Here is a 12,583-nt window from a genome sequence, read left to right as displayed (position 1 = left end):
ACCACAATGGACAAGTCAGCCAGCCAGATTCTGAAAGTGGGGAACTCCACGGGTTGCATGACCTCATTCCTTCCACAAGTAAATAGCATCAAAATAAAGGTGATGGGGGGGGAGGGGGACAGTAAAGAATAGAAGAGACTTAAGAAATATTATCTGCCAAATTAGAGTAGGGATCTTGTTTGAATCCCGATTTGAGCAAACCAACTCTAAAAGAAACCTTTGAGACACCGGGGGAAATGTAATACAGATATGAGGTATTACATGATATTGAAGAATTCTTGTTAATCTAGATGGGTGTGATGAGAGGATTTTTGGTTAATTTTTTAAAGGCTTAACTACTAGGAGTGGCTCAGTTGGTTAAGCATCTAGTTCTTGATTTTGGCTCAGGTTATGATACCATGATGAGATCAAGCCCCACATTGGGCTCTGCACTGACAGAGTGGATCCTGCTTGGGATTCTCTCTCCCTCTCTCTTTGCCCCTCCCTGGCTTGCAAGCAAGTGTGTGTGCTCGCTCTCTCTCTCTCTCTCTCTCTCAAAATAAATAAACCTTAAAAAAAAATAAAATAAAGGCCTTGACTGCTAGATAATATAAGCTTAAGTATTTATAGGTGAAATGAGCTGATACCTGGGACATACTCTAAAATATTCTGTCAAAAAAAAAAAAAAAGTGTAGGAGTAGATGGGTAGATGAAACGGAAATGGCAAATAGTTAATGGTTGTTAAAGCTTGTCGGGTGCTCAATAAATACACTATTCTGCTTTGGGTATGTTTTTTAAAATATTTTGTTTATTTATTTTGAGAGAGAGTGTGTGTGCACAAGTTGGGGAGGAGCAGACAGAGAATCTCAAGCAGACTCTGCACTGTCAGTGCAGAGCCCAGTGTGGGGCTCAAACTCACAAACTGTGAGATCTTGACCTGAGTCAAAATCAAGAGACGGACTCTTAACTGACTGAGCCACTCAGGCACCCCTGCTTTGGGTATGTTTGAAATTTTCTCTAATAAAAAATGTTTTAAATGAGTATAAAGCTGTCACACAAAAAGTTTCTCTGGGAACAGTAACATCACATCTCACCTTTGCCTTCTCTCCTTTTTCAGCATGGCAGGGAAGACAGCCCAGCAGCCTGCTGGCCCTCGCCCACATCTACTGCTTGCTCTGTCCTGCTGAGCCGCCCAGTCTGGAGACCCTAGGACAGCACCTGCCTCCTGAGGTTGTCCCGGCTCGGTTGTCCACAGCGATGGTGGAGAACTGGACTCCACAGGCTCACAACCTTCCGGTCAGGCTTCAAGGGCCAGCATCCTTCATCCTGGGACTGGCGGCCCTGAACAATGGCTGAGGGCCAGGGGACCCCATAAAGTTACTCGGCAGCTCACGGGAGCCAGTAGCACTCCAGTGCCCGTGGACTATGACCACCTATCGGCCCATTCCCAGTGATGGTGTGGATCTGGCAGCCAGTTGTGGGGCCAGGGGGGCCGATGTCCTCCCCGGGCCACACGCAGGGGACTATGCTCCCATGGGATTCTGGGTCCAGAACGGGGGCATGCCGCAGCCCATTGGTGACAGCCCAGTCGGCGCCACCACCCGCCCCAGTCCCACCACCCCTGCAGTGCCCAAGATGGGTGTGCGCGCAAGAGTGGCCGACTGGCCGCCCAAGCGGGACACCCTGAGAGAGCAGAACAACCCAAGTCCCTCACAGGACGCAGACGGCACGAAGGCCACAAAGGTGGCCCGTTCCATGAGGAGCGTACAGAACGGACAGCCTCCTGTCAGCACCCCGGCTTCCTCAGTGCCCAAAGCCTTCCACAGACTCTCCAAGAGAAGGTCCAAAGATGTGGAATTCCAGGACGGGTGGCCCCGGTCCCCCGGCAGGGCCTTCCTTCCCCTGCGGCACCGCAGCAGCAGCGAGATCACCCTCAGCGAGTGTGACGCGGAGGACGCGGGGGAGCCGCGGGGACCCCGGCACACAGGGGCCCTGCCCCTCTTCCGCGAGTACGGCAGCACGTCCTCCATCGATGTGCAGGGCGTGCCGGAGCAGAGCTTCTTCGACATTCTCAACGAGTTCCGCAGCGAACAGCCGGAGGCCGCGGGCCCCCAGCCCCTCAGTGAGCTGCTCCAGGCTGATCCGGGACCCCACGTCCCGGGGGGCGGCGGCGGAGCCAAGGGGGACCCCCGCAACGGGCAGCCCGCCAAGGACAGCCTCCTGGTGCTCCAGCCCGCCAAGGAGAAAGAGAAGGCCCGCAAGAAGCCCGCGCGCGGCCTGGGCGGCGGGGACGCGGCCGACTCGTCCATCTTCCGGAAGCTGAGGAGCGGGAAGACGGACGGCGAGGCCGGCCGGGCCCCGGGGGAGGCCGAGGAGGGCCGGAGCCCCCCGGAGGCCGGCCGCCCGTGGGTCTGCCAGAAGAGCTTCGCCCACTTTGACGTGCAGAGCATGCTGTTCGACCTCAACGAGGCGGCCGCCAACAGGGTGGCCACGGCGCAGCGGCGCAACACCACCACGGGCGCCTCGGCCGCCTCCGCCACGGCCGCCCTCTCGGCGTCGCGGGCCCACGGCCTGGGCGGCCTGGACGCCGCCTTTCCCAGCACGGAGGACCTGAACTGCAAGGAGAACCTGGAGCAGGACCTGGGCGACGACAACAGCAACGACCTGCTGCTCAGCTGCCCGCACTTCCGCAACGAGATCGGCGGCGAGTGCGAGCGCAACGTGAGCTTCTCGCGGGCGGCCGTGGGCTCCCCGGGCGGCAGCGGCGGCGAGGGCCGCCCCGCCGAGCCCGCCCTCAGCGCGCACCGCACCAACGCCAGCATCTCGGTGCTGGAGGTGCCCAAGGAGCAGCAGAGGACGCAGAGCCGCCCGCGGCAGTACAGCATCGAGCACGTGGACCTGGGCGCCCGCTACTACCAGGACCACTTCGTGGGCCGAGGTGACGGGGGGGGGGGGGGGGGGGGGGGGGGGGGGGGGGGGGCAGGCGGGTGGCAGCGGCTTGTCCCCGGACCCCCGCCGCTCATGCATTCCCTATGTGCGCCCACCCACATGGGGGGGGGGGAGGAGCAAGACAAAAAACAAAACTTGATTAATGTGCAAAATATATAAGGCAGCATAGGGTGGCAAGTGCTATGGAGAAACATAAAGTAAGGGAGAGGGAAATCGTGTCAAGGTCAGAGGCTTCGCTTGCAATAGGGAATGGTTTGGGAGGACCTCCTAGGTAGTTGAGTACAGAGCTGAAGGAAGGAGCTGTGTGGAGCTTGGGGACAGTGTTCCTCCACAGGGAAGAGCAAGTTCAATAGTCCTGAAACACTAAAGGAGGAGGGAGGAGGCCAGTGTTGCTGGGACAGAGTGGCTGAGAGAGTGTGGCAGGAGCTGAGGGAGAGAGGTGACGAGGCACACAGTGTGGGACTTTGTGAGTCATGACGAGGACTCTCACTGTCTTTGCCCTGAGTGAGATGGAGCCACAAGAGAGTTCTGAGGAGCAGAGAAGGCCCTGAAGTGACTCAGGTGTTCACAGCCTCCTCCTGGGGGACAGATGCTGGGGGAGGGGGAAGCAGGGAAGCCAGGGAGGAGGCTGCTGTAGTAATCCAAGCAGGAGAGGATGATGGACACATCCAGGTTGGGAGCCCATGAGTGCGGGACTAAGCAGGCAGGTTCTGGATCCCCTCTGAAGGTGGAGCTATTGACGTTTAGAAGGTGTTAACATGAGGGAGACATGGGCTTCCTGCATCAATAGGTTCATCAGTGCTGGTGGGACAATTTGAGGAGACAACACAGCATCGTGCAGAGAACCCAGGCAGCTACAGGAGCCGGGCAGGGCTGAGGCAAAGGGCAGCTCCTGCTCAGCTCCAGCCCACTGTTGTCATGCAGGAAATACAGGCAAGCCAGCCTTTCCGATCTTTCAGGATTCTCCTGAAATGAAGCTTTTTTTTTTTTTTTTTTTATGCGGATTCTCCTAATTTTTAAATGCTGACAACTGTATTGGTTTAGAATTGCTCATAACTGCCAGTGACAGACTTTAACTACATAGAAGCTTATTTCTATGATATAAAGAAGTCTGGAGGTCAGCAGCCCAGGGCTGGTATGGTTACCCCTCAGCATCAGTGGAATGCCATCCTTAGTGCATGTCCTCCAGCCCTCAGGTGGTCTGGTCCAAGATGGCTGCTGCAGCTCCAGCTGTCGCATCCATATTTCCAGGCAAAGAAAGAGGAAAGGGTAAGGGCAAAAAGGCAGATCTCTTGTCAAATCACCTCCCTTTAAAAAGCTTTCTCAGAAGCCCCATCCAGCCACTGCTGCTTATTGACCACTCCTATCTACAAGGCAGGCTGGGAAATACAGGTTTTCAACTAGACAAATCCCCTTTTCCTCCCCTAAGAATAGAGGGTTTTTCTTGAAAAGAAGGGCAGAATAGAATGGATAGGCAGCTAGTACTCCACAGCAACTATTTAAAAAAATTGTTTTCAGCCAGTGTCCTAGTCAAACCTAACAAATTTCAACTAAGTCATTCCACAGGGCTCAGAGTGCGTGCAGGCTCTGGAGCTCCAGCATTGGAGTCCACACAGCCCTGGGTTCAGGGTGCCTGTGTCATAGCTTATTAGCTTGTATGACATATTTCACCCCTGGGACTCTGTCCTCACGTGAGGAATGGAGACGATTGTAGCAGCATCGCATGTCCCAAAACAAAAGGACACAGAAATCGAAAGGATGGGGAAAAAGAAAGTTCCAGACAGTTGCTAATGAGAAAAGTTGTGAATGTTTGTGCACCTGGCAACCTGGGTTAGGGGGATATAAGTGAAAAACAGATAAGGCTACAGGGAGAAGTAAACAATCAGTGGGAGACGCTGACAGGGTCTCTCTGAAATTCACCCATCTAGTGGTCAAGAAATCAGGCTGTAGAGGATTTGAATGACTCAGTCAAAACCTGATTCTACATTTTTGTACCTAACCAACAGAGAACACATTGTTTCCAACTCACATATAGAAATACCAACGTAAGATTGGTGAGGATCAAATAAAATTGTACATTAAAGCACTTAGTTCTTCATTGGGCAGATAGTAAGTACTCACTAGGGAGCTTTATTTAAGAAAAATTTTTTTTCTTTCAAAATTGGACTTCTTGGTAGCCCTGGAAGTTTATAAATTCCTCATCGGTCATTGTTCAGTGAGCACCTGCTATATGCCAGGAATGCAGGGCGCTGGGTATGCTTCGGGAGAAAACAAAACAGAACAAGCCCTGCAGATGTTTAGGAATGAACCGATTATCTGTGGAGCAGATACTGCTTATGCTCTCTGACCTGCTGGGGAGATGGTTTAACCCAGTGCAGGTACTGGTCTGACTGGCACCGTTAATTAACACATTATTTAGGCCTTCGATAAGCTTTTGGTTCACTAAAAGCATCTCATGAGAACAGGAACCATCAGCTAAATATTCAGAGCACCGGGATGGGAAGGAATTTCTGGCAAGGGGTGGATGTTGACTTGAGTCAAGACAGGCTGCCGGTGGCTATCCACCACAAGCAGGAAACCCTTGGGTTACACATTGGAAAAAACTGTTTGCTGGAAGGATTAGAAAACAGCAGCATGTTTTAGAGAAAGGGGGAGACAGCTGCTCTTTAGGGGAGAGAACAGGAGACCTGCTCCATGATTCAGTGGCTCTATTGAGGGAGGGAAAAGAGTAGCGTTTAAGTATCCTAGGTGTGTAGAAGCATGGTTGGCTAAAAGCGATGCTTGGGGACTTGAATCATGGTCCCTTTTCTGTGACAAACATCACGCCCTGGGATGATAAGAGCTAGCATTTCTTTCGTGCTTACTGTGTACTTGGCTCTGTGCTAAGTGCTTCATGCCTGTTAACCTGTTTGATCCTCACAACTGTGCTGAGAGGTGTGTCCAGCCTTACTGCTCCCGTTTTCCTGATGAAAGTGCTGTGGAGTGCCTTGGCCTGGGCCGTCCATCTAACCTAGTGGCAGACACCCCGGATTTGAGTCCTGCGAGCAGCGCGGTAGAATAGAATCTTAACCGCTTCACAGGGCTGGTTGGCAGCTGAGCCAATGATGGACGTTTGCAAATCTGGGATAACCATAGGCTGTGTTTTTTACGTGTCAGACACTGTGCTAAGCATTTAATATCTGTAGTCTCATTTCACCCTCACCTCACATCGACTCGATGAGTTACGGGTAGTGTCAGGGCGCCCGTTTTTCGGATGGAGGAACTGAGGCTCAAAAAAGTTCTGTGACTTGGCTGAGGTGGCACAGTCAGGTCTTGCCGTCAGTCTCTCTGTCGAGTGTGGCCATGACCAGGCGGGAGGTTTGTGTGAGCAGGATCCCGTGGGTTGCCCAAGAACCTGCCCCGGGCATCACCCCTCCTTCCCAGAGAACTCACTCTGAACGCTTCCCTCTCAGAACATGCCAATTACTTTGGTGTGGACGAGAAACTGGGGCCAGTGGCTGTGAGCATCAAGCGGGAGAAGTTGGAGGACCACAAGGACCACGGGCCTCAGTACCAGTACAGGATCATCTTCCGGACCCGTGAGGTAAGTGGCATCACCGTTATTAGTTTACGTAAATTACAGCTCGATAGCCCCTCACCCTCTGTGGTAGGTGCTTCCCCTGCTTCACCTCACGCAGTCCTCCTAATAACCTCCCGAGAGCACTTCTGTTCGTGTCTCCATTTTACAGAAGAGAAGACTAAGACTCAGAGAAATGAAGTGACTTGTATGGGCTCAGTGAATAAGGGGCCAGGCCAGGACTGGGATCTTGGAGAGCCCACAATACTTACATTGTACAAGAGATTCACTCTGGTTAGAATAGGAAATAAAGGGAGACGTGTAAGGGATCCTTTCAGGGTCATGAGATGTCCTGCAGAATGGAAAGAATTAAGGCAGCAAGCCTCAGGCACGGCAGGAATTGGGGAATCTCAGCCACAGCAGGCACTGCTGTTGGTGCCGCTCAGCTCAAAACACTCGCAGCGCTTTCAAGTCTGAGTAGAGAAACCCGTTGTCCTGGTTTGGGCAGAGGAGGTCTTCCCCTAGACTAAATATCAGCCGTGGCTAGGGAACAAGGCCTGCTGGGGGCATCCTGCTCAATTAGGACTCTCAATTGTAATTGACAGAAATCTAACTGGTTCAAGCCAGAAATAGAATTTTTCGGTTCATATAACTGCAAATCCGGGCGGGGTAGGGCTAGCTTCAGGCATAGCTGGATCCAGGCACTCAAATGATGTCACCATATTCTGCCTCCAGACCGCTCTGTTCCTCTAAGCTCTGCTTTTTTGCATTGTGAATGTCATTCTCTTCTCTTCTGCCACCAGCAAGCTCTCTCCATGTCATGGGAAAATGGAGACTGGCTGCTCAACTCTTCTACGTCTTTGTACGTCTCCTCCACAAGGAAGAGACACTTGCTGCCAAATCTGTGGGAAGGACTCTGACTGGCTCTGCTTGGATCACGTGTGCTCCACTGGGACAGGGCGGCACACTGTAATTGACAGTTCAGTCGGAATCACCTGGGGGAGGCAGTTCTTCTGCCAAGAGGGGCACTAGGCCAGCAAAAACAGCAGACTTCCAAAAGACCCAAGTAAGGAAGAGCTTTCCAGGAAAGGGATGGTAGTCAGCTGGGCAGGCCCCCCAAAGTGGGTCTCCTTCAGCCCTGCATTGCCCCATCCGCCTTGTTCCTGGCCTTTGCCCAGGTCCTGGTGGGACCCCAGCAGCCTGCTGCTGCCGCCAAGGACTTTGGGTGTGAGGCCAGCCGAGCCTGGATGTCATCCAGACTGGCAGATGGTACACCGAGGACCCTAGCCCCATCCCCTCACGGAGACCCTCTTGCTGAGGGGGAGTGGATGACACAGAGGCTTTGTGGCAGCTTAGAGGAGGCAGTCCCACAGCGCCCCCACCTCTCCTCGTCACCGGCACCTCTGTCACCCAGCCCCTCTTCCCTCTCCTCACCTTTCTGGCCAGATGAGCACTGGGGCAGAATGTGACGTGACAGCTCACATGGCATCAGATTGTGTCACGTCATCTGGGGAACTGCTGGGTGAAATAACAAACACTAGCAAATAATATTTCATTACAACCGCCGTGACATTGCAGATCTACTTAATAACACTGTGTCGGATGTTTTCTTTACCCTTTATGTACATTCATTCACTTAAGTGTCACGACAGTTCTGTGATGAAGGCCCGGTTGTCCTCATTGACAGATGATGAAACAAGGCCCTGAGAGGTTGAGGGCTTTGCCCAAAGCAGCATCCAGTAAGTGGCAAGGGGAGGAGTCGGCCTGCTCTCTAGCCCCACTCGGCTGCCTCTGGGATTCCACTGACGGGGCTCAAAACTGCACAGCAGACCCACTGATGAGTTACAAACTCAGCTTAGTGCCAGCGCTTTTGTGCTACTGTTTCTTATTAATAAAAATGGAATATGTAGAATGAATTTTTAAAATACCGGCCTGCACTGCATGTACTGGGAGTCATGAGACTTGGGTGCGGGGATGTTGGGTCGGGGTATATTGTTTCTGCTGTGGTTCCTATTCAGTGAGTTTGAAACCGGCTCAGTGCTGCTCCTGCCTTGTGCCTGCTTCCACGCACTTCCTAGCCCCAACACCCACAAAACAAGCCTCCAGTCCCCCCACCCCCCCACCCAGGATCGGCATGAGGCTCTTGAGGCCCCAGGACACAGGTCCAGGATTCATCCACACGGCAGAGATTCACCCAGCACCACTACCTGTCATCCCTGCTGCACTCTTGTGGGGGAGGCAGACAATACACACATACTTTGATAAATTACACACTGTGGTAAGTGATGACAAGGTAGAAAGTCAAGCAAGGAAGAGATAAGTGTAAGGCGCGGTTCAGTGTTTAGGCAGAATGGTCAAGGACATATCACTGGGAAGAGAACATTTGAGTAATGACCTGAAGGACATGAGAGAAGGAGCCATGTGGACATCTAGAATAAGAGCATTCCAGGCGGAGGGAACAGCCATTGCAAAGGTCCTGAGGCATGATCACATCTGGCACATTGGAGACCTGGTATGGATTCCTAGTTCAGCCATTCACCAGCTGTGAACCTGTACACCTGGCTTCTCCTCTCAGAGCCTCAGTTTCCCTCTTGGGAATCCCAGTCTTCCCACAGTCCCTACAATCTCTATAGTCATGGATCCAGTGGGCTTACACATTAGGCAGTGCTTGGCCTGGCACTTGGGAAGACCCCAGTGAAGTTAGCCAGTGGTAAGGGTCTCAGTCTACTGTCCCCTTGTCACATTCCTGGCAGCCCTATGAATTTTGGCCCACCATGAGGTTCACAGCCACAACCGGGCCTTTTTCTAACCCCACATGCATGCAGGCTCAGCCCCGAGCCCAGCTCCTGGTGGAGCTGCCCTACTGGGCACTCAGACCTGAGGACCTCATCACCTGAGTTGGAGGGCGGGCAGTGGCCAGCAAGGTTTCCTGTGCCTCTTCCTCAAGCCCTTCCTATCATGGCGACAAGGTGGACAGTCCACAGCCCCCAGTAGTAACAACAGCAGTATCCGCAATAATAGCTAACACTTTTAACACACATTCTTGCCAGACAGTGTCCTAAATGTTTTATATGTGTGAAGCCCAAATCTTCTCAACAGTCTTATGACATGGGTCCCATTATTCCCATTCTACAGATGAGGATGGGAGGCTGAAGCCCAGGGAGATCATCATTTGTCAGAGTCACCAATGGCAGAGCTGGGACATGGACCAAAGCTTCCCGGGGCCTGGGCCCAGGCTCTTAACCACTCAGCACACTGCCTGTGGGGTTTGAATTCTAGCTCTGGGAATAGACAGCCCTGGGTTCAGTCCAGTTCTGCCACTTACTAACCATGTGACCTTGGTTTTTTATTAACCATGTGATCATGTTGGCTTTACCGCTGGATTCAGTTTCTTTATCTGTGAATGGGCTCTGTGCTGTTTGTTCCCTGTCTCCTAGAGCGGCAGGGAAGGTTCTCATGGACTCGCACACGTGAGGTGGTAGCCTGAGGCTGTAAGGCAGTGAGTACTCCAAGTGGTAGATGCTACTACTAGCCTGGCCTGTCACTGTCCCCACCACCCCCCGCCAGGGTCCGAGGGCCATGCCAGGAACCAAAGGTGGAGTTCACGGGCAGAGTTCTGTCCTCCTGTCCACATGTACATATCTTAGGCTCCCGTAAACCAAGGTGTGGGGTCCAGGGTGAAGCGCCTGGGCTGTTTTCCAGGCCAGCAGGCTGGCCCGCCCCAGATGGCCACCCCCGGCCGCTGAGCAGACAGTCGAGTGGGCCCATATCTCCCGGCAGATGGGTTGTGAGCGTTGGCAGCACTGAGCTTCCCGCCAGGGCAGGAACAGACTTGGAGCTGGGCTCTGGCATCACACGCCTGAACAGTGCCCCCCTCCCCCGCCCAGCCTGGACAGGACGAGCCCTGGCCTGAGCCCCTTGCTGGCGTGTCTCTCCCAGGACACAGGAAAACCCCAGGCAACCAGGGACGGTCTGGCCTCCAAGCCCAACAAGTCCCCCTTAGCCCAGCAAACGTGAGTTTTTGATGGGCCTTGATTTTCTTAGGGTTAGAGGTTTGGATTTGTCATTTCTTTTTTATTTAAAAAGTAACAGTCACTCATTAAGAATTTAAGTATATAAGTAAGTGTACAAAGTAGAAAAGGGAGAGTCTCCTATTAAGTGAAAAAAGCAAGTGTAATAGTGTGAATCGACTAGGACTTCATTTGTATTCAGTAGGTAACTCTGATCGTCTGTGTGTGTGTGTGTGTGTGTGTGTGTGTGTGTGTGTGTGTTTATGGAAATAATCTCCAAAGCATATTGTTAAGTGGGGAGAAAAGTCAACTATAGCTTCCTATTAAAGGTGAAATGTAAATTCTTAACTATGCATATGGTTTTGTACAAATACATTTGACACGTGTATACATAATAATGGCTAACATGTATTGAGCGCTCACTGGATGCCAGATACAAAGCTGAGCACTGTATGTGGATTATCTTATTGAATCTTTACAGCCCTTTGAGAGAGTCATTATCTGCATTTTATAGATGAGGAAAAAGGCACAGAGAAATTAAGCAACTTGCCCAGGGTTACACAGTTAAGGAATGGGTAGAGTCAGGACTTGAATCCAGGCAGACAGACTCCTAGGTGACCTCCCAGAAGTCCCCGACACGTGCACCCACCGCCCAGCAGAGAAAAATGCATCTAAGTCAGGAGCCAACAAAGAACAACCTGTGCAAACAGAAACCTCCCTGCATACATGGCCTTGAGACTTTTCTATGGCTCGTGTGACTGCTTACCCTCAGCGAGATGATGCCGGGTATCGTTGAGGATGAGGTCACACAGGGCCTTGCAGGCTGAGCAGGGTGTATAGATTTTACTTGGAGAGAAATGGGAAGCCACTAGCCCGTTCTGCACAGAGGAGAGGCGTGGTCTGACTCAAGCTGCTGCAGGAAGAGTGGCCTGGGCCGGGGTGGCAGTGGTGTGGGAGCAGGGAGACCAGAAGGCAGCTATCATCATAGGCCAGGTAGGCAATGATGACAGACAGGACCAGGTGGAGAGTAGAGATGGCCACTCGTTGTGCCCTGCCAGTGCCCTACTTAATCTCCCCAGCAGAGAAGGCAAAGCTGGGAGCTTTTCAAGTAGTGGCTTTTGGTCAAGTCTTCAGAGCCAAAATGTGACAGTAGGCCACCTGTCTCTAGAGTGGGAGAAAGACTGAGGTGCAGGACCATGCTTCTGCTTGGCCCCAGCAGAGGGCGCTGCGGGCCAGTTTCAGCAGGATACAAAAACAGATCCAATTGGTGCATTGATTGAAACCCACAATCCCAGGGCCTCCCAGACTGGCAGGGCAAAGCATCCAACATGGTTGCTTTTCATGATCTGTTTCAAGACTACTGTCCTTAGGATAAAAGCGACTTGTTTTTTTATTAATTACCAAGGCTACAGCTGGGAACTCCAGAACACAAGATCACTCCATTCCTTCCATGCATGCCTCTTGCCCAGGTCCTATTTGGCAAGCTGTATGCTTAGAGGCAATGCCGTGACACATTATTTTTGCCACCTCTTCTGTCTGTTGACTTAGGACAGGCATGTTTTTCCAGGTACTACTGATTAATCCTTCTTAGTCTTTTTTTTTTTTTTTTTTTTTTTTGAGAGAGCGACAGAGCACAAGCAGGGAGGGGCAGAGAGAGAGACACACAGAATCTGAAGCAGGCTCCAGGCCCTGAGCTGCAGCACAGAGCCCTAGGCGGGGCTTAGGCTCGTGAACCACGAGATTATGACCTGAGCTGAAGTCAGATGTTTAGCCAACTGAGCCACCCTGGCATCTCATCCTTAGTCTTTATATCATAGCTTCAAGTATATCTTGGGTGCTTGTAGCAATCCCCTGAGGGGGGGTGTTTTTCCCGGTATTGCTGCCAATACCCTGTCATGCTGCCTTGCTGGGGCTGGAGCTGCGTGCCTGGCCCTGGGCATGGCATCACCTGATGGTCAGCTCACGTTGCGGATAGAGAAGCCTGAGCTGGTACAAGTGAGGACCTGAAGCCACAGGGACTCTCAGGGCTAGCGGGACATGAATTGGTACAACCACTTGGAATATTCTTGGGCAGTTCAGGAAAATTAAA

At 52.3% G+C, this 12,583-nt stretch overlaps 1 protein-coding gene across 9 annotated transcripts in view; it reads left to right on the top strand.

Moving 5' to 3' along the window:
- The window catches only part of SIPA1L3 (signal induced proliferation associated 1 like 3), a 238,350-nt gene that overhangs the window by 137,135 nt on the left and 88,632 nt on the right, over positions 1–12,583 (top strand). For 7 of the 9 annotated variants that reach the window (XM_042969314.1, XM_042969309.1, XM_042969308.1 and 4 more), the window contains 2 exons: positions 1,097–2,917; positions 6,381–6,511. In XM_042969314.1, coding sequence (XP_042825248.1) covers positions 1,405–2,917; positions 6,381–6,511 — 1,644 coding nt within the window. In that variant the 5' untranslated portion in view covers positions 1,097–1,404. The other 2 variants (XM_042969313.1, XM_042969312.1) reach the window with 2 other exon arrangements.

Source organism: Panthera tigris, chromosome E2 (assembly GCF_018350195.1).
Source record: "Panthera tigris isolate Pti1 chromosome E2, P.tigris_Pti1_mat1.1, whole genome shotgun sequence".
In the NCBI taxonomy this organism is placed as follows: Eukaryota; Metazoa; Chordata; class Mammalia; order Carnivora; family Felidae; genus Panthera; species Panthera tigris.
This window is presented reverse-complemented; position numbering and strand designations above follow the sequence as displayed.